Source organism: Cyprinus carpio, unplaced genomic scaffold, assembly GCF_018340385.1.
Source record: "Cyprinus carpio isolate SPL01 unplaced genomic scaffold, ASM1834038v1 S000006758, whole genome shotgun sequence".
Taxonomy (NCBI): Eukaryota; Metazoa; Chordata; class Actinopteri; order Cypriniformes; family Cyprinidae; genus Cyprinus; species Cyprinus carpio.
This window is the reverse complement of record NW_024879355.1, coordinates 98,616-121,500: the sequence shown is the minus strand read 5'-3', so window position 1 is coordinate 121,500 and position 22,885 is coordinate 98,616. Positions and strand designations below refer to the sequence as shown.

Here is a 22,885-nt window from a genome sequence, read left to right as displayed (position 1 = left end):
CATTGTGGTGCTGATATTATGATAACTGAGTTTCACTGATTCATTTGATCAAAAGTAATTCTACTTTGTAAGATCACTTAGTGAGACTCCAAGAATCTGTGATCTGTGGTCAAATATAATCAACTTGTTCACACGCTCCACAGCACCATCCAGTGCTTTTAGTTATAACAGAGTTTAGTTTGCGTGCTTAGGATTTATCATGGATTCCCTGCCTTTATGACAACAGCAAAGCAACATGTAGTAAAGTTTGAATTGTGTTTTTATTTTTCGATTAATAAGTATACATGGAATATTCAGATATTCAACTATTTGTGCAAACCCCTAGCCTCCACCTGGTGTATTTGCTGTATGCCTTTAAATCGCTGTGACTAACAGCACTATCTGTAACTGCGGGAACCTATAGGAAAGAAGATCTCCTCAGTATCTCAGTTATTTCTCCCAAACATTAATGAGAGTAAATGGAGAGCAAAAAAAAAACTTTCTCTAGGAGTATGTGTGTCTAAACACAATGTGAGAGTCTGGAAAGGAGCTCTGTGCTTCTCAGTCTTGGTCTGGTTTTGTATCTGTGAAGTACACAAAGTGATTTGAACTCGCTCTATTGCCTATAACATGAACAGCATGTCAGTACCAGCATTCTTGGCCAGTGTTTGTCTTTTGGTGGCAGAACCTGGATCCAAAAGCCTCCCAGCAATAAATCAGTTAGAAACAGGAAACGGTCAGACGAGTTTTTTACTATATACTTGATTGGACACACTTGTAAAACATATGTTGTGTGATCTAAGGGGTGTTTATTTATTCTCAGTGCATACTGGTCACAGATGTGGTGTTTTGGACTCCATAATAAAAGCACTGAATCCATGCATGTGTAATTGGCCCCTGCTGAAGTTTAGGAGCTACAAATCACCACAGAACAAAGCCGTGTGGGTCTTTTATAGAGCTCCAGTAATATCTGCAGCTGCTATGTAAAGTTGTCCTAAGGGTTGCATGACACACAAGCTGCTCTTGTATTTATGTGCTTGATGGCTCACACCAGACCCTCAATTTGACTCACAATGAGGTTTGTTTTGCAGGAACTACATTCGTCTCCTCACTCTACTGGCTCACATCTGTCCTTCTCTTTAATTTCTCTATTTCTTACATCAGTGGTTCCCAGCCCTGGTCCTGGAGAACCCCCAACACTGCACGTTTTTGGTGTCTCTCTTATCTGACACACACATTTGAGGTCTTGGAGTTTTCACTAATGAGCTGATGAGTTGAATCAGGTGTGTTTGAATAGGGAGACATCTAAAATGTGCAGTGTTGGGGGCTTTCCAGGACCAGGATTGGGAACCACTGTCTTACATGAACGTAAACATGCCATAATTCATATACCCACACTTCAGTCCTAGGTAGTTCACCCAAAAATGAAACTTCTATCATTAATTACTCATTATTTTTGTTTTCTTTGTGCACAAAAAGTATTCTCGTGGCTTCATACCATTATGGTTGAATCACTGATGTCACATGGACTGTTTTGTCTATGTTATTACATTTCTGGGCCTTGATAGTGGTAGTACCCACTACCCTTGTTGTCTATGCAGGGTCAGAGAGCTCTTGGATTTCATCAGAAATATAAAATTTGTGTTCTGAAGATGAACTAAGTTCTTGCCGGTTTGGAACGACATGAGAGTGAGGGATTAATGACAGAATTTTCATTTTGAGGGAACTAACCCTTTAAAGTGCTGTGAGACTGATGTGTTTGTTGTTCTCTTGTGTTTTTGTAGGACTGCACCACAGTTACGCCGGTGAAGTTGCGTGTGGATCCGCGAGGCTACTTCTTGTACTGGACTGATCAGAATAAGGTAATTAATCTCATTTGTTCAAATGCAGGGAAATCTCTCTCTTTCTCTGAATCCTCAGTGACGGTTCTGAAGCAAACTCTGTCCAGCATTATAGATGAAGGCAAATCTACTTCCTATTAATAATAAAGATTGTCTCTTACACAGTAGTTTGCTTTTGATTACTGCACATAAGTCATCACCTTTGTTTTATAATGCTTTAACAATACAGATTGTGTCAAAGGATATTTACAGTATAAAAAAAGAAAAAAGTGTGTCAATGCAAAAGGACAATAGTAAAAACTTAATTTTCAGTTTAAGGCAGTTCAACGTTGAACTCAGTGATGTCATCATCCAGCTCAGTTCAGTTTAAATAGTATCTGTGCAATCAAGTCGACGATATTGCTGGAAATTAAGTGTCCCCAACTTAGCAAGCCAGAGGAACCAAAACTCCATCGGTGACAGAATGGAGAAAAAACCTTGGGAGAAACCAGGCTCAGTCGGGGGCCAGTTCTCCTCTGACCAGACAAAGTTAAGTCAAGTCACCTTTATTTATATAGCACTTTAAACTAAACAGATTGTGTCAAAGCAACTGAACAACATTAATTAGGAAAACAGTGTGTCAATAATGCAAAATGACAGTTAAAGGGAGTTCATCATTGAATTCAGTGATGTCATCATGCAGCTCAGTTCAGTATAGTATCTGTGCAATAATTTGCAATCAAGTCAACAATATCGCTGTAAGTGAAGTGTCCCCAACTAAGCAAGTCATTGGCGAGTACATCAGGTGTTATGGGAAGTGTTCCCGGTTCCGGTTTACCTAATTAATGCAGCCTAAAAATCCTTCAACGGATTTGGATATAAGAAGTGTATTAGAGTGTTATGTGTAAGCCAGGTTAAAGAGATGGGTCTTTAATCTAGATTTAAACTGCAAGAGTGTGTCTTCCTCCCAAACAATGTTTGGGACAATTCCAGGCTGCAGCAGAGTCAGATTGTGCAGAGGGCTTATCTGGTTCCGTGGTCTTGTCCCGATGGCCGTCTAGGAAACAAGGTCTTTACTGTGGATCTGTCTCTGGGGTGCATCTAGTTGTCCTGGTCTACTCTGACATTTATTGCTTTAGAGGTCCTCTCTAGGTGCTGATCCACCATCTGAGCTGGATACAGACTGGATCTAGTGGCTACGGTGACCTCGGAATAAGAAAGAAACAGACTAATATTAGCGCAGATGCAGTCGTTCTTATAATGTAACAAGTACATTGTGTGAACACTGGAAGTGTTCCCAGTTCCGGCTGACCTAATTAATGCAGCCTAACAATCAACGGATTTGAGTAATAGAAATGTCTTAATGTGTTATGTGTAAACCAGCTTAAAGAGATGGGTCTTTAATCTAGATTTAATCTGACAGAGTGTGTCTGCCTCCCGAACAATGTTAGGTAGGTTATTCCAGAGTTTTGGTGCTAAATAGGAAAAGGATCTGCCACCTGCAGTTGATTTTGATATTCTAGGTATTATGAAATTACCAGAGCTTTGAGAGTGTAGCAGACGTGAAGGACTATAATGCAATATGAGCTCGCTTAAGTACGTAGGTGCTAAACCATTGTGGGCTTTATAAATTATTAGCAGGATTTTAAACTCTATACTATGTTTAATAGGAGCAGTGTTGACAGAACCGGGCTAATATGGTCATACTTCCTGGTTCTAGTAAGAACTCTAGCTGCGGCATTTTGGACCAGCTGTAGCATTACATTACAATAATCTAACCTTGAGGTCATGAATGCATGAATTAGCCTTTCTGCATTTGACAGTGAGAGCATAGGTCATAATTTTATATATTTTTGAGATGGAAAAATTGGAAAGATTGCTATCAAATAGCACACCTAGGTTCTTAACTGATGATGAAGAATTGACAGAGCAGCCGTCAAGTCTTAGACAGTGTTATTACATGCAGAGTTTTTAGGTCCTATAATTAACACCTTTGTTTTTTCAGAGTTTAGCAGTAGGAAATTACTCGTCATCCAGTTTTTTATATCAACTATACATTCTGTTAGTTTTTCAAATTGGTATGTTTCACCGGGCCACAAAGAAATATAGAGCTGAGTATCATCAGCATAACAGTGAAAGCTAACACTGTGTTTCCTGATGATATCTCCCAAGGGTAACATGTAAAGTGTGAAACGGCCCTAGTACTGAGCCTTGAGGTACTCCATACTGCACTTGTGAGCGATATGATATCTCTTGATTCACTGCTACAAACTGATGGCGGTCATATAAGTAAGATTTGAACTATGCTAATGCACTTCCATTAATGCCAACAAAGTTTTCTAGTCTATTCAAAAGAATGTTGTGGTCAATAGTGTCGAACGCAGCACTAAGATCCAATATCACTAATAGAGAGATACAACCACGATCAGATAATAAGAGCAGGATTTGTAATTCTAATGAGAGCAGTCTCAGTACTATGATACGGTCTAAATCCTGACTGGAAATCCTCACATATGCTATTTTTCTCTAAGAAGGAATATACTTGTGAGGATACTACCTTTTCCAGTATCTTGGACAGAAAAGAGAGATTCAAGATCGGTCTGTAATTAACTAGATTTTTGTGGTCAAATTGTGTTTTTTTTTTGTTTTTGTTTTTTTCTTATGAGAGGCTTAATAACAGCCAGTTTGAAGGTTTTGGGGACTTATCCTGATGACAATGACAAATTAATAATAGTCAGAAGAGGATCTATGACTTCTGGAAGCACCTCTTTTAGGAGCTTAGATGGAATAGGGTCTAGCATACATGTTGTTGGTTTAGATGATTTAACAAGTTTATAAAATTCTTCCTCTCCTTTTGTAAAGAAATGAGTGAAATTGTTCCTCAGGGGATCTATAGTGCACTGTCTGATGCGATACTGTAGCTGACTGCAGCATGGTTACAATTTTATCTCTAATAGTATCGATCTTGAAAGTAGTTCATGAAGTCATTACTGCTGTGCTGCTGGGAAATGTTAACGCCTGTTGGTGCTTTATTTTCGTTAATTTAGCTACTGTATTGAATAAATACCTGGGGTTATGTTTTTTTTCTTCTAAAAGAGACAAAAAGTGATCAGATCTAGCAGTTTTTAATGCTTTTCTGTAGGATAGTGTACTTTTTACAGTTATTCCTCAAAATATTATGGCCTTTTTAGTGGTTTACACAAAAAAATATGGTTGCAGATTATTTCTCACTATAGAATTAGAATCAGAATTAGGATATAATTAGACATGCTTTGTAAGTTGGCTAGCAAGGAGAACTGGAGGGTTTCTGTCTTCTGGCAAATGTGACACAAGAACGTCAGTATTCGTCTTTGGAAACAGAAGGTTGTGGATCAGCAGCATTCTTGTGTTTTTTCTTCCACTGTGCAAATGCACAAATGATCTCTGCGATGCCTTTTTTAAATTTATAAAATTTTCCAAATTGGCACATTTTTAAAGAACATCTAATCTCTAGTTTTAATATCTTTAATCAAGGCAGAGCAGGTAGATGGATTTTTTTATCTTTCCAATTAAGCAAATGTAAACTGCATGCCAACAGTGCGACAACTCCAACTACCCTATGCTGATTTTTAGACAGCTCCACCCTGTCACTTCTGACACCAAGCAATGGCTTTTTTTTTTTTTTTAAGCATTGAGGTTTGAGGAAGGGGTGATTTTCTGATAATGTAATTACTTCTCACCATTGTAATTGTGCATTACAAAAATGATTCTGTAAATATGCAGTATTATATAGATATATCACTAACAGAAATTTAAGTTAGTGCTAGTTGCTAAAGTCTGATTCAGCTTGCACATTTTACTTTGTTGGAGTTTACTTAAAATTGTATTGCGTATTATGAACACAGATTCTTTAGCTTCAGAATCTGATTCCATCTGGTCCATCAATATTGGATATCAGAAATCAGATATTATTGATATTTTGAGTTGATTTTAGACACATGTGACTTAGTAATTTAGTGCATAATGCCCACTTTTTCTTTGTTGCCTTTTACAAAGTGGGCAAGTTGTATGATGTTCAGATTTTGTTGTGTGGTGTTTTCCAGCCTTTACTGTTCTGTTTAGCAATGCAGCTTTTCACTGTTTGCATCACTCTGCTTGTCTGTGTTTGTTCCAGTACTGATGAATTTTGTGCTGTGAAACTAGATGCATGTATTAAGAGATGAGGAAGTGTCCTTTTGTATGTCATGTCATGGTTTTTAAAGATGTCCTGCACGTCATGCTAATAAGTGTTTTTCTGTCTGATGCTTGGCAGTGCTGTGCTCCTCTTGCCAGGCGCAATCAAATAATCAGATATCCCCAGCAGATCAGGTTACAAAGACTAAATGAGACAGATATAAAAACTTAAACCACAGAGGTGATTTGCTAATGGAGATGTTTTGTTGATACAGTTCTGGCACATGAATCGTCTCTCGCTGTCATGTAATCTGTCTCAACCCTCTGCCTCTTGTGGTTTTACATCTAGTTTATCCATCATAAAATCATCTGACATTATCATTTACCTGCTGTAGCTCCCAGTAGCTTTAGGATTATTTTGGATTAACTTTAAGATAGCCTCAAACTTGTCTTAAAGCACCAAAAGTAAGATATTATATGAATTTATTGGGTTATTTCAGTTTGTTTGTTTGTAAGAATTACAACATAACAATACAATACATATTGCCATACTAGGGATGTGCACTAGTTTTGAAGTGACACATCAATGACTGATAACAGAATCTAATATCGGTAATGATTACACAAGACACAACTTTTACTGAAATGAAAATTCACTAACAACCCTACAAAAATGAGTCAAATAGGGAGCTTTGTTTTTTCAAAATATGCTGTGCATGAAACCATGTGAGGCAGAGTGCTGGACACAGGTGGTTGTGGTAAAAATAGTATGCACGCTTATAGACCTTCATCACGTTGGACACCATATTGAATTTAACACGGAAGACTACAGTCTTGACACTGTATAAAGATCCTAGATCAAGTAATTTTCACAACTTGCAACTAACATTTCGTCAGCTGAACAAACAACAGTACGATCCACTGAAGGCATTGCACTTCTATCCTTCACAGCCTTGTTTTCATTCCTGTCAAAATGAGATATGGCGCTAAGGTCTATTACAGGGTTCCTCAATTAGTTTACACCGAGGGCCGAATTCTCAATCATCCCTCAATAGCTCATTCACAAACTGGTCGAGCTGGGGCTCAACACTTCGCTGTGCAACTGGGTGTTGGACTTTCTGACTGGAAGACCTCAGGCAGTACGTGTCGGCAGCAACACATCCAGCACCATCACACTGAACACTGGGGCCCCCCAAGGATGTGTGCTGAGCCCCCTCCTCTTCACTCTGCCTGACACACGACTGCACACCGTCACACAACTCCAACCTCTTCATTAAGTTTGCGGATGACACGACTGTGGTGGGGCTCTCATTAGCAAAACAGAGATGAGACAAACTACAGGAGCGAGGTGAGCCGCCTGGCCGGGTGGTGCAGTGACAACAATCTCTCTCTGAACGTGGAGAAGACGAAGGAGATTGTTGTTGACTTCAGGAGAGCGCACACCCAGCATGTTCCTCTGACCATCAATGGTGCGACTGTGGAGAGAGTGAGCAGCACCAAGTTCCTGGGTGTGCACATCACAGAGGACCTCTCCTGGACCGACAACACTGCAGCACTGGCCAAGAAATCACAGCAGCGTCTCTACTTCCTCCGCAAACTGAGGAGAGCCAGAGCCCCACCCCCCATCATGTACACCTTCTACAGAGGCACCATCGAGAGCATTCTGACTAGCTGGATCACTGTGTGGTATGGCGCCTGCAACGCGTCCTGCCGGAAGACTCTGCAACGCATAGTGAGAGCAGCTGAGAAGATCATTGGTGTCTCTCTCCTCCCTCCAGGACATTTATGGAACCCGTCTCACTCGCAAAGCCCTCTGCATTGCAGGTGATCCCACTCACCCGTCACACAGCTTCCTGACAGCCTGATGGATGAAGCTGTCCTTCAGTCTGCTGGTCCTGGCCTGGAGACTCCGCAGTCTCCTCCCTGATGGCAGCAGACTGAAGGACAGCTTCATCCATCAGACTGTCAGGAAGCTGAACTCGCTCCCGAACTTGCCCCCCTGTCCCTCTTCTGCCCCAGGCACCACTGAACTATGAACACCCCCCCCCCCAGGTCCCTCATCCCCAGGTCCTTCCACTAACATAATAAGTCATGCACCAGTCACTTTGTGCAGCATTGGTCTGCTCACTACCTCATTCACCATGGATCTGACATCATTCTACCTCCTCATCAGTCAGTTTAAATAAAATAACTGCCCTTGAGCCCTTTGTCACTTTAATCAGACTGAATAAGCTATTTTTTTATGCACTAAAAATCTTTTTATCTGCACTGTTTGTTCACTGGTTTGCACTCTATCTGCCATGTGCCTTGCGCTGCTTTTATTTAACCATATTTTTATTTTATTTTTTTCTATTATGTCTTTTTTTACATTCCCTTATTGTATAGTTTTATCTTATATTTTATATTTGATCTAGATTTTAGGCTCTACTGTTAGTGTTATCTGTATGCACCGGGGGTCTGAGAGTAACACAATTTCGATTCTCTGTATGTATGTACTGTACATGTGGAAGAATTGACAATAAAGCAGACTTGACTTGACTTGACTTGTTTTTGTTAAAATAATAAAAAGATGGTCACAAGATAAATATTCAGATTTTTCCCCCGTAGTCTGTTTTATACAAACAATTACCCAGATAGCAATGAGTCGGCGGAACGCCGGCAGCGCTCCGGCGGCAGTAGAAGCGTCAGAATGGCGTAATCGCAAACACGTTTGACGGTGCACCGCCGGCGGCAGCCGCTTTTTAGAAGCGGCAGCCGCCTTCCTACCGCCTTCGTTCCGCGGCCGGCCCGCGGGCCAACCGCCGTCCCGCCGCCGTTATATCAAAGGCGACCCTTCCGCGGCCCGTCGGAGGCAAACGCTATTTTCGAGCGATCGGTCGCCGCTTATATATATATATATATATATATATATATATATATATATATATATATATATATATATATATATCATGCAGTTTATCAAGAATAATGATTGATCAAACCAGACAAATTTCCATTTGACGTTTTAATTCCACATTTCAAAGTACAGTAACTGTCATTGAAACATGATGTCAGATCCCTGAAATATAAATAACAGAAAAAAAGAGAAAAAAAAAATACACACACACACACACACAAAAGAACATGCAGGTTTCCAATTAAATTGTTAAAAAAAAACAGCCTTAGCTTACAAGCAAATTATAACACTTACTATAATTGTTAATAATATAAAGAGGTCAGCTCTGGGATGAAAATAATTACCAGTAAACATAAGTAATGAGTATATCTGGTACCAAAGAATGTGCAGGACACCAAAAAAAATCAGGTATAACATCACATTTACAAGCCATTTCTAACAATAAGATAAGTGGTAATAATTTAGAATAAAGCTCTGGAGTAGAATAGACCATTATAATGGCATTGCTGACCTGGGGTACAAGATGTCTCTTGTGTCTGTGATAAACATCTTCACATATATATAAAAAATACTGAGGTAAAAAAAGTAGTAGAACAGATATAACTGCAATGCTGAACATATGAACATTTTTGCATTTAGATACAGAAGAACTTTGCCTGTTGAATATTAAAAACATATGAACAAACACAGTGCCGGCCTGAAGGCCTGTGGGGCCCTAGGCGAGATAAAAAAATTGAGCCCACTTGTGTAAAAACAGTGAGAAGAGAGCACAAAAAATACAATTTCAATATTAAATGTATACATTTTTATTACCTGTAACAAACTCAACATGTAATACATGTGTAAAAATAATTTAATCAGATTTAAATAAGTTTGCAAGTACTGCAAAGTATTGTAAAATATTGTAAATGAAAGTGCAAGTGTGTTTGAGAAACACAAATAATTTAAATATTATAAAAATAAAGGATACATAAACTAAATAAAATAAAATACAAATAAATTCTATATTTAGAATGTGGTGAACTGAAACATCTGCAGCAGGTGCCTCTGTTGGAGTGGCCTCTAAAGCTTGGGAATCAGAAGGATGGGATTCTGAAGATTGAAGTTTCGCCTTAGGATCAGCGGATGGCCCTTAAATATACAATAACAGAAATTAATGGATAATGTAATGATTGATTTCAATGCAGTAATGTATCTACAATGTTGTATAATATAAAATGAATACAACCAGTGTGTTATATCAGAGTGCAAACTAAAAAAAATATATTCTTTACCAGGAGTGCTATGAATTATTCCAGATGTAGCAGCATCAAATGTCTCTGCAGCTGTAGGTACAATGAGAAATTTCAGCATAGACCCTGGTACATAAATAAAGCCAGAAAACACTAATTTAAAAAATAAAGTATATAAATATGACATATACAAATAAAGCATGAATCAAAAGCATTTATTGTAAATGCATAACATACAAATATTCATACATAACTAGAAATACATAAAGTTTTTTTAAAGACTTTTTTTATCAACAAAACTTTGCATTAGATATTGGACAGTGGGTTCAATTTGAATTTGGAAAGAGGAGGAGACCTTTTTTTAGCATGAATTAGTGGGATGGATAATTAATTGATTTAATGAAACATACATGCTGAATGTGGCCTAATTTTCTCTCACATATCACACAAGTATATCTTTGATCATGGGCATCATCACATTTATTAAATCAAGTATTAATACTACACTAATAAATAATGTATTATGTATAGCGAAACACACCTTTACTTTGAGATTGCTTTTCATCCTCTGCTTTTCTCTTCTTCCTTTTATCGGCTCCGGAAAGATACTGTTTGGATGCCATTTCATTTCAAATTAAAATAGCATCAATGTGCATTGCATAAATTAGAAATACGTCGATCAAAATAAGCAACCAGACTTATGACGTTATATAACTTTAGACTTATTTAAGACACTTTCTCGAGTATATATCGAAAGGAATTTACAGAGATATGTGGCTAAGTGGAATATGTGGAATCTGTACTAGGAATACGTTACGACATTCTAGTTCACCCAATAGCCTATTGCGGGAGGTGTTATGCTAAATAGAGTGTGGTGCTGCTGTGTATGTTTCTAATCTTTTTTCCGCTTTTATTTAGACAGTTTTTTATTATTATTATTATTATCGTTTTCAGCTACACTGTAAAAAATAAGTGTCATTTTAACTGTACAATTTTGTAAAAACGCTACAAAAAAAAGTGTTAATAGGTTAACAGTAAGTTCCTGTACTATATACAGGGAAAAACTGTAAAAGATCTAACCAGACATTTCATGTAATTTTACAGTAAAATGCTGTTAATTTTACAGTTTTTATAAATAAAAAAAAGAACAAATCAATGTATAATTTACAGTCAAAAACTGCTAAACTGATATTCCCAGAATTCCCTGTGTGACGCTCCACATTTGAAAGTATTTTGTTTAAATAATCATGTTTTTTAATAGTTTTTTGTTATCAGTTGTACATTTGGGCTTTATGTTACATCTTCTGCTGTTTAATGAAAGTTTATTGAATTGTTTAAGTATCGTGTGTCACCATGATGGTGTTTTGTGTTTGCATGAATGACTTTGTGCACCTTCTATATATTAATATAAACTTCTGCTTGTGGCGAAGCTACTTGTGATGAACTTCGATTCTTCATGTGGCTTTCTCTTTTACCACCTGCATTATTATGGTGGTTGTCAGTATGTTAAAGGTACAAAACAGATTTTAATAGCAGTGTGCGTTGTTGAATTTACTGGTTTAAATTAAAATTTTCTTGTTTGTAAATAACAGTTTTTATACTGTAAAATTTACAGTTTTTGGCCGTAATTGTGTTTACAGTTTTTCTGTATTTTTTACAAAAGTATTCTGGCAACCACAGCTGCCAAAATTATTTTGTAAAAACTACAGACTTTTTTTTACAGTGTATTTGTCATGTATGAATTATTCAGAGATATTCTTTTAATAAAATATGTTTTGTATTTTGCTCACCGTCATTTTGAATTGTATCGGTTTAATGGGGTCTGTGCATTACAAAAGCATTATAATTGACACATGAACACTCATACTATATGTAGACATTTGAAAAAATAAAACAACCAAAACTGCGTGACATCATTCGCAAGCAGTGGGGCCCTCAAATCAAAGAGGGGCCCCAGGCGACCGCCTGTATCGCCTGTTGGACGGGCCGGCACTGAACAAACAAAAAAATCTGGATCTCCATGTCTGCCATGCAAATCAACTGTTCCTTCTCATCTCCAGACTGGATCTCTTCTCTCCACTTTCCCTAATTGCAGATTCAATTATTAAATCTGTCAGCATTAATATTTTTATACTTAGATTTTTTGGGGGATCAAACTGTAACACCGTGTGTCCCAAACACACGTGATGCAATAAAAAGAATTTCCATGTAGTTTTTGTCCTTACCACCGGCGTCAGCGACACGTGACAATAAGCGACACGGAATTCTATTTTAGAAATGCTTTTTATTTTCTGCGACGTTGCGGCAGGAACAACATACAAAAAAATGACAGTGATAATCTCAGGTAATGGTTATGTGATTTATTCAGTGTTAAAAGTGTCTAATGTGAGTTTGAATATTAGTGATCTTTATAGCCATAGTGTAAGCAAAGCAACAATAGACATTTTACCTCAGATCTCGAAAATAAATTATGCTAAAGCAAACTTACGTTACAACTGAACTCACTGCTAACCAGCATCCATAGAGATGGTATCACTCACTCACTCACTCACTCACTCACTCAAAACTGTTCAAAGTCCATTTACATTTGAATCATCTATTTTCAGTGTCCACTTTTCTTTGCTTAACACTTGCCATGTTTTTGCTGTCACATCGTATATCTACACTGGACGCGACAAAGCATTGCAGATCATTTGAACTTTGTGTCAGCGCGTCATAAATAGAATGAGTCAGCAGTTTTCTGTCGGGGATTTGTCGCGCCGCGCTGCTCGCATCCGGTGTAGACACGATGTAAGTTAATGTCGCTTTCTGATGCTGCGTTTGAATGTTCATGCCACTTTATTTGAAATTAGCGCGGGCCAAACACTTTTCTCTCGCGAGCCGGATGTGGCCCGCGGGCCGCCTATTGAGGAACCCTGGTCTATTATGATTATTATGGTAATCTGCAGGCAGTGCAAAATGGTTGCCATTTAAATTTTTCCCTGAGTCTTCAGCCATTCATTCAATCAGACAGAGAACATTTTCTTCTTAAGAACATATTTATGAACTAAGAATTTTTTGAAAATTGCACTTAGTAGCATTCTTACAGACTTCTTGGAATTTATCTTGGGAAATTTCTTTACCTAAAAGAAGATTTTCATGAATCCGGCTCTGGGATTTATGTCATTTGTTATTAGTTTAGGTTGGAGCATGTGCATTGAACATATGTGGTGTGTGCACTTCTGTGGTCTGTGAAGAGTCAGCACTCTTCAGGTTCCTCAGTAACAGGTTTCTGCTCCTTTCAGCTGCTCTGGGATCAGAATTGAATCTGCCACTGACCCGCAGCTTCTGCTCCTGGAGTCTGTACTGCTCTGACATCCATCCGCTGACCCGCACTGCATCCATTCCCACAATGCAGCACTCTCTAACTGCTCATTTTAACAAGCAAACTGTGGTCCATTAAAGCTCCACAGAAGTGTTGTGTTTTGACGTGAAGCATCTGTTTTTGACTAGCTGGACACTGCAGACTAGTTCAGGTCCACTGAACGTGTCAGGATTTCTCTTTCTGTCTATCTCTTTGTTTCTGTTTTAAGGTGCTTTATTGGCATGACAAATATTTTAACATTCATATTGCCAAAGTATTGCTGCATGCAATTAAAACAAAATGCCAATAATGTAGCTCTAATTAAGCTCTCTCTCTCGCACACACACACACACACGCACACACACACACACACACACACACACGCACACACACACACACTCCTGTGATGGTATGTAAACAGCAGTGGCTAAAGGTCTCCGAATTCCAGTTTGGATTTGTATAAAAGTGTCTGTTAAAGTATGATGCGGTTGCGGTCGCTGCTGTGATAGTGGTGTTGATCTGAAAGCTCGTTTTTTTTTCCACATTGCAGTACACATGTAGGATAGATGTAGAGCATGAAAGAGAGCAAAAGTTCAGTAAAATGCTTGATGGGTCTTTGAATGTGTAGAGCAGAGGAAACACAGGATGCTGTTCTTCTTCACAGTTCAAAAAGAGAGGAATGCAAAAAAAGGAAGGAAGTGACTACAGCCAGGATCCAAACGTTTTCAGTCACACCATCCATCTCTGGCCATCACCACTGCTCCCCTGTGTGTCACGTTGAGGAGAGCCAGCACATCTCTACACTACAGGAACTGTTGTTTAAAAACAGCCACATTTTGTTTGCAGAGTGGAACAGGAATGTGAAGTGGGTGATGCGTTTTGAATGTCAATGTCTCCCAACCCTCCCGGCTGTAAGTGAGCCGATCATTTGACTAAAGCATTTGCATGAGGCTACAGGACTGTGACACATTGCTCTGCTCTGTGGATCGCAGCAGGATGGACTCTCATTAGGGAAAACTGGCAGCAACTCTTAGACAAAGCAGCTTAAAAAGCCTTCATTTATGATGCTGCTTAAGTCCCATGAGCCTGGGCGTCTCTAATGAGGGATGCAGGTGTAGTGGCTTCAGTCTTACAACAACATGACAGAGAACGCCTCTGTGCCTGATCTACTCCTAAAGAGCGCATGTGAGCACAATAGGTGTGCGTTAAGATACTATCCCTGCTTGACAGGTAGCAAAGCTACACAGCTCATGTCACTTTAAGTTAAGTATCAACTTTGTCTCAGATGTTTCTCCTAAGATCCCATTGGTGAAATCACATTATTAATGTGGATGGCGCAGCAATAATTTGATGTTGAGTATTCAGTATGAACTTATTTGATTGTAGATTTTGGCATCTTGACAAATCTGAACACAGTTAACATGTATTCATTAAGCAGACACTTTTATTCAAAGACACTTACAAATGAGGTATACAGCAAGCAGTTCATATTATAAAAGCTATAACATGAGAAGACTAGCCAATAAGCCATAGAAAAGTTTCAGACATCGTCTCATAGTAGTACAAGCTAGAACAGGTATATTTGATTTTTTAATGCAGTTAAATGCTTACGGAAGAGATGAGTTTTCAGCTGTTTCTCAAATATTGTCAGAGATTGAGCTGTCCAGATAGAGTTGGAAGTATTGTTCCAGCAGCAAGGAACAGTGAAGGAAAAAGTTCTGCAAAGTGATTTTGTGTTTCTCTCATTCTGGAAGTTTGATTTGGACATGCTGGACATTGCAGTAGTCCAGTCTAGAAATAACAAGGGCCTGTATGAGTAGTTCTGCTCTAGGGCTTAATCTACCAGATGCTGAGCAATGCAAACTTGCATGATGTCATTATAGCGGTGAGTAAATCATTCTGTTTTGGGTGGACTATACTATTGGGTTCTTCTAACACCATTTCTTCTCCTGCTCCTGCTGAGTCGCCAGTAGTTCAAACACTGTTTTTGACCAACGTTGCACTTTCATCTGATTGTCCTGGCAGGAACCTCAGTCCCTTTGTCAGCATAATCACAGCTGGCAAAGAGTAAATCTTTAGCCAATCTACTGAAATTGAAGTGTGCTCTATGCCAAGTTGAAATGGCTGCCCTCCTTTTCATCAAGTGAGTGCAGCTGACAGGAGGAAAACTTCACAGTGCTCTAGTCTTTGCTTATTACAAGAGATACCTTCACTGCCAGATCTTGAAAACTTGTGCCACACAAATGCAGCTCTTCAGATTTGTAGCCTCCTTTCTTCCAAGTCAAGTCAAGTCACCTTTATTTATATAGTGCTTTATACACTACAGATTGTTTCAATGCAGCTTTACAGTGATAAACAGGAAAATAATGATTCAGTGATGGTTGAGAGATCAGTTCTGCTGTAAAGCAGGTCCAGAAAAAACAATACTGTCATTGTTCAGCTGTGGTCAGTTTAGTGTTTACTGGGTTTTGGTCAATAACTGTACATATATCATCAATTATAGTAGTGCAATTCAGCTGTAAAGAGCTCTGGAGAAAACAGTGATCATCACCAGCTCCATTCACTTGTTTTCTTGCTTGTTTTCTGCCCTGCACGGTCTGATACGCTCATAGAGCACGCTTCATGTTCACTGCACTTTTGCTCAATAAATCCAGGCTGTACTGTGAGAAGGTCACCTAACATCAGCTCATACAGCTCACAGCAGGTCTCTCGTATACTCTCTCCAAAAGAAAAATGTGTTTTTTTGAACCTTAAACCGCATAAACACATTTCATTACACCAAATACACAACTTTTTTTCACAGTGGTGTTCAGTACGGTCACACTGTATATCTGTTATTCAAGAAACTTTTAATAAAGTTTAAAAAACAATTTTTGAAAAAAAATCCTCAGAAACTATTTGCATGAAAATCAAATAGGCCTATTGTTTTTATCGTATCATTTAAAAAATGTATGTATTGTGTAAATACAGAATGCATTGGGGGATGGGGGGTTTGCATAATGGTTAACCAGAACATTTTTAAATGGCACGTCATGCCGAAAAGGTTGCCGGCCCCTGCATTAGAGTGTGCACTGATCCACACTTCAAAAATCGACCGGAAATAGTAGACCATCCGGGGACTTCTGACATGCTCTTTTCAAAATACTATGCTTTGGGACACACTTATTTTCATCTCACATATTATTTGGGATGGATAGTATGAACATTGGGACACAGACACACACACACACACATACACACAACACTCTCTCTCTCACCCACACACACACCTGCACACAAAGAGTGAAATTCCAGGAGCTGCTACATATATGTGAAAAAAATTAATCTTCTTAATAGTTTCAGCAAACATTATATATTTAGATCTGTTGGACATTGGGTTATTTTAACAGTCAAAGCCAGCTTAAAAATAGTTTGCAGAATGAAAAACACAAGCAACTTAACACTGTTAACCTGCAAACAGTGTGTGAATTCACAATGTGCTTTATGAGTGGTTGTGGCCATCTGGGATCTGGCATAAGGTCACACTCATGTACAAAGTGAAGGCACAGAAAAATACAAAGTACACCTTCATCCTTCCCTGTGTGGCTAGAAAACATGACACAGAGCTGTTTTATTTAGGCTCCAAATGATTGATAGCAATCTATGCAGCATAGTTATTGTTTTTCTCTTGTCAATGAACACATCTACGTCGAAGCAATGTCCTTGATTTGTCATCTGCTGTGTGTTGCTATTGCACAGATACTATTTAAACTGAACTGAGCTGCATGATGAAATCACTGAATTCAATGATGAACTGCCTTTAACTGTCATTTTGCATTATTGACACACTGTTTTCCTAATTAATGTTGTTCAGTTGCTTTGACACAATCTTTTTTGTTTAAAGCGCTATATAAATAAAGGTGACTTGACTTGACTTGACTTGTTGCACCAGGACTAATAACTAATGCTTTGGACCGCCACCCCACTTCCCTAAAACACGAGGGACTGTCCTAGACTGTTCTGCTATATGTCATTGTATATTGTGGGCCACACCGTGTTTGTCAGCTGTGGACAGTAAACTTTGGTGATCTCTTCCGGCCTCTCCCAAAGATCTGCCCTGCACCTTATTATGTGAACAGACCTATATTCCACATACTGTACATTATTGTTTCTCCTCTATGCCCCGCTTTCTGAAACGCATCGTTATTTACAAAGCTCATCGTTCTGAAAAGCGAGGTGTGCTCTGATTGGCCAGCTATCCAGTGTGTTGTGATTGGCCGAATGCTCAAGCGTGTGACGGAAATGTTACGCCCCTCACATACTGTGATGTGTGTCCCGGTCAGAACACAGACGAGACAAAAACAATAAAACCCATTACAAACAAGCCATTTGTAGCATCCAGTGGGGACATAATTACGGATTATAATGACTTATACTGTGTTTTTACGTGTTGCGTTGCATTTCGCCGCATAAACATAAAACCATGTCTGCATTTGTTTGGAGAAACGACAAACAAGCTCTACTCTACACTGCTTAAAATCTCGAATTTGAATCATCAGTGGCACTTAACATATGTAAACATACTTACAGACTGTGAGTCAGAACAGCCAGCATTGTAGTCTTCTCTCCCAGGATCAGGAAACAGTCCTCCATAAAATGTGCTGCTTTGGGTTGAACTGTTCTGGAACAGTGATGTAAATACAACTTAACCACTGATTTCTAGTCGTGTCCTCTTTTGGAAAGCCAAAAAAGAAAACACAACATGCCGCTGGCGGCAACAGCAAGAATAAAAGTTACGCCTTCTTTCTTTGCGTGAACATATGGGTGGCGTTATGCAAATCTTCCTACAAAGTGACTTAGATATGTGGGGACGTGTTTAAACGAGGTGTTTTAGGAAGTAGTGGTTGACTCTTAACTTTTATAAAGACTATCTCTTTGGGTTTGAGGCTTTAGTCTTTGCAACTTTACAAATCTTCTTTATTCACCAAGAGCTTGTAACACTCCAAAGAGAAAGGAAAAATTGAAATCGCATCGTATGACCCCTTTAACAAAGATTAATAAACAACAAATGTAATGCTCATTGTTAATGCATTAACTGTAATTTTAACTAAAGGAAATTTATTGTAAGGTTTTGTAAAAGTTTACCATCTTTATCTTTATGTTCTGATGTTTTGTGTTCATCTGCTTCTTCCGTTTGCTCTTTTTACATTGACTATCACTCTATATAGACTAATACAATTAGATACAACAATCATTTTGCTAATATTTATTACAATATATACTGATAAACTGAACATTCACTTAAGTGGTATGAGATATTGGATGTTTTCCTACTATACTGATTTCCTATTGAACTGTCAGAAAATGATCTGCAGCCTAAACTATTTCAGTGAATTAAGCTACAAACTCCATCATAATACACAATGTTTCCATGTATTTTGAGCTGCAGCTCTTCATATTAATGGTGTTTCACAAGTTGGCAGTAAAGATATTCAATTTGTGTTCCCTGATACACTTTTTTTTATCTCAAAGTGACATTAGCCACTGACTTGCATTTTATGAATCACCAAAGAATCCGGTTTCAGCTAAAAAATCTTCTTCACTGCTCTGCTAAAGAGAAAAGTCACCTACATCTTGGATGGCTCGAGGGTGAGTAAATTAACAGCCAATCTACACTTTTAGATCAGAGGTGCCCAATCCTGTTCCTGGAGATCCACGCACCTGCAGACTTCAGTTCCAGCCCGGCTCCAACACAGCTGTCTGTAATTACCAGGTGCTCCTGAAGAGATCAATAAGCTGCTTCAGGTGTGTTTGGTCAGGGCTGTAGCTGAACTTGGCAGGACCGTAGATCTCCAGGATCAGGATTGGGCAGCCTCGCTTTCAGGTTAGCTGTCCCTTTCAAAGTACACACTACATTGGCCTCTGTGTGCATTTGGTCAAACATTAAGCTCAGAGATGTCAGATGTCAGGAAGGGCTGATGTTTATTGTCCATCAGCAGTCGTAATTCTCACTAAAATCATGCTGCTATTGCCAGAATTGCATTATAATACTTATTTTAGTCTACAGCAGGACTACCTTACTCACATGGAAATGTGCAGCCATACATGCAGCATTCTCTCCTATAGTGATCATTGTCCTGCTGCTGTAAAGATGGAACAAGTTTTTTCCCAACATTTCTCAACTTGACACAGATAGATTTGAGCCCTGCATTCTGAGGACATTTTTAGACGATTCGTCAGTAGTAACCTAGCATCTTCTAGATTTTTAAATTGAAGAAAATTTAAGATTATTAACTTAGAAAATACTTTGAAAGTGTAACACATCATTACACAGATTCCTTTGATCCCTGGATATGTTATATATTTTTTTAAAGGCCAGTCTAAATCTAGCTTTCCATTCTTCAAAGGTCTTTTAATGTCCAGGTACCAGAATCCAATTTCCCCTCACCGTCACACTGTTCTCTGGTTTGTATTAAAGTTAATCCAAGATCTGAACCCCAGCCTCCCTGTCTGCTGGGGAGAGACGCTTTATTCACACAATCTTAATTAATCCTCACCTCAAAACCTGATAACAAGGTTTTTGATGAACAGATTTTGTAGAAACAGCACTTTTGATTTTTCATTTACATGACTTTGATTTAACTCATTGGTGATTGCTTTGTGTCCCTGTTTGTGGCTTTGCATGTATGGAACCTGGATAAGATGATGTTTTTCACACTTTACAGTAACTAGTGTTTCGGTGACGACTCAGTCCGAACCCTGAAACTTGAGGTGCTTTAGCTGATCTGTGATGGTTGAAGGACTGGAGGAGAGTTTTTGGTTGTTCCTTCCTTTTCCCTTGATCCTCTTCTTTTGCTTCATTTCTGCTTTCTCTTTTAAGTGTGTCAGAGATGTAGGTCACATGTCTTTTTTTCTTGTGAGCAGTCAATTCAATCTGGAGAATGATAAGAGGGTATCAAATTTAAACGGCAAGCAGGTGCCTTGAGGCCGTTGCTGACACACGGGCCTGTCATACCTAAAATACTGGCCCCTTGCGTCATTGTTCCTCGAGAGAGAAAGGAAAGTACAAAAAACTGATAACAACAGCCATTACATCCAGCATTAAAATAGAAACAAAAAGAATAAACAGGAATAGTTAAAGCATCTGAAACTGATCTGCAGAAATAATGTCTTAAGAGCACAAGGTTTGGCTTCTGTGTCTTTGTCTCTATGACAGCTTCTCCAAAATATTTGAAACAACCTATCTGCATGAAAAATACGGTACTGTTAAGACTTTTTAAAAAATTCTGTAAAGTGAGGATGTTTTTTCAGTTTTATATTAATTAAATGAACTTGGTGTGGCCATATTTTCCTTTAAAATCTCCTTTTGTAACATTTCTTACAGCTTTAAGGCAGTTTGCATGTAGTTTGTTTCAAGCATATATTTATACATATGAGAAAGAGAAAAAGAGATTATAAACCCTCCAAAATGTACATAAATATAACAGATAAAAGATCTTATTCTTTTATTTAATATCAAAAGATCATCTTGTTAATTATTCATATTGTGTGTAATAGTTGTGTATGAGACCCTTGTTCTAGTGAAAGCTGGAGCTCCTCATCATCCAGTCACTGTTGGGAAAAGCTCAAACGTGCAGAAAAACTAAGAATGTGCAGGAGCTGGATGATTTCTCTGAAGGACATAAGGAACAACTATCACAGAAATCAATGCAAATTGAGTCTTTATTGTTTTAACAAAGGGTGCACTGATAAAGTCTCTGCATCTGTCTCTCTGTATTGTGGACATGTACTGAGAGAACATGATATTGTGATTCACAGGGTTATTTTGAAGCTGAACTGTGACCAACAGGGCTGCTTGTCATACCGTATAGGACTAATTTAGATCCTGAGGCACAGTTGTGTCTCCCCCGTGCTTACCAAAGCTCTGCTACCACAAAGACATCGGCTGGTGTACTGGTGGTTTTGGTTGATGTTAACCGAAGCATCGCAGACTGCATAGGATGTGTTGCGCTGGCGAGTTTTAAATAGATGGAGACTGCCCTTGATACGGCAGGTAATGATGCTGATGTCATTCGTGTTGCTTCGACAGCATGTCTGCTGCTGCTGACTGTACAAGTTCTGTCATTCTTTCCTCTTCCTGACAGTGAAGGATTGTTCTGGTCATGTCAGTCCATATTCCAACTCAGGTGTATATACAGATTTGATGGACTTTATACACATCTGTTTGGGTATTGCTCACGTGCCAGTGACTATCCCTCTATAGGTGCCATAGGTTAACAATGCCTGTTTCCTCTTTTCCCAGATTTTAGATTTATTTGCCTCTAAATATCACACCAAAAAGCAATATATTACAATGCAGTCAGAACTTTATGTGGAAAGTAAGAAGTATGACTACACTCATATGCTGTGATTTGGTTTTCAATGTTAATGTAAAAGCTCCAGGCTTTCGCAATAACTCACTGCCCCCCTAAAGAAGACCCACCTACAAATCTGTCCAATCATGCTATAAAAAGCTTTCTGGCTTAAGACATTAAAAGTCTTCTTCCCCAGATATAATCAGCTTCCATTTGATTCATTTGAGTTTAAAGTGGAGGGTCTCCCTCAATCAATGTAGTGTTGGCTGTTTGCAGTGGGGGTTGTTTCCAGTCAAAGGTTAGCATTTCCAGCCTCAGCATAAAGGTTCTGCTTTGAAGTGTTTTTAAAAAGACCCAGCGCTGTGTGAAGCTGTCAGTCGTACCACCCCAATGTGTGTGTGTGTGTGTGTGTGTGTGAACAATCATCTCTCCCATTGCAGGAGATACACAGTGTGGCCACATGAGTTCAAATACATTTAACTCTACAGCTGCTCATTATCTATTCATAAGAATGGAAATGTGGCTACAGTACCTCTAAAAACAATGCACGGGCAGTTTAGTTTTGTTGGTAGATGTTACACAAACATATGCAAACTTTACAGCTACTTTGTCCATTATTAATTATTTAAGAAATACACAAAATCAGATCATTTTCAATGCCACAAACTGCTGCTCTCCTACATCTTGATGTTTAGCTCTGTAAAGACCGAATGCACCATTAACATAGATCATTACATCACAAACCCTCTTATTACTCACAGAAACTGTTCTGTTTTCATTTCCTTCTCGGAAGGTCTATAAAACTGCACCATTACACTCATGAGAAGCTAGGAAATATATTTGCATACTGGCACATGTGGTTTTGTGTAATGTGTAACCAGGTTTTTTTTTTTTTTTTTACTCTCAGCATAGTCACAAGAGACTGTATAAATGACAATTGTATATTTAGGTGACATTTGGGTAAATCGACATAACAGAAGGGAATATATGGTTCTTCTCAAGGGTATCACATTAATTTAGCATGTCTCAAAGAAAACACTTGATGACTATCTGTTAAAGAACCCACTGAACGCTGTCAAATCCCTCTGTTGACTCTTGAACTGTGGACTTTGTTTCCTGGTGGACTGATA

General features: G+C 38.6%; 1 protein-coding gene across 2 annotated transcripts in view; it reads left to right on the top strand.

Moving 5' to 3' along the window:
- The window catches only part of LOC109084125 (1-phosphatidylinositol 4,5-bisphosphate phosphodiesterase beta-1-like), a 91,073-nt gene that overhangs the window by 4,503 nt on the left and 63,685 nt on the right, over window positions 1-22,885 (top strand). For both annotated transcript variants that reach the window (XM_042755925.1, XM_042755924.1), the window contains exon 2: window positions 1,764-1,841. In XM_042755925.1, coding sequence (XP_042611859.1) covers window positions 1,764-1,841 — 78 coding nt within the window. The remainder of the gene's footprint in view (window positions 1-1,763; window positions 1,842-22,885) is intronic.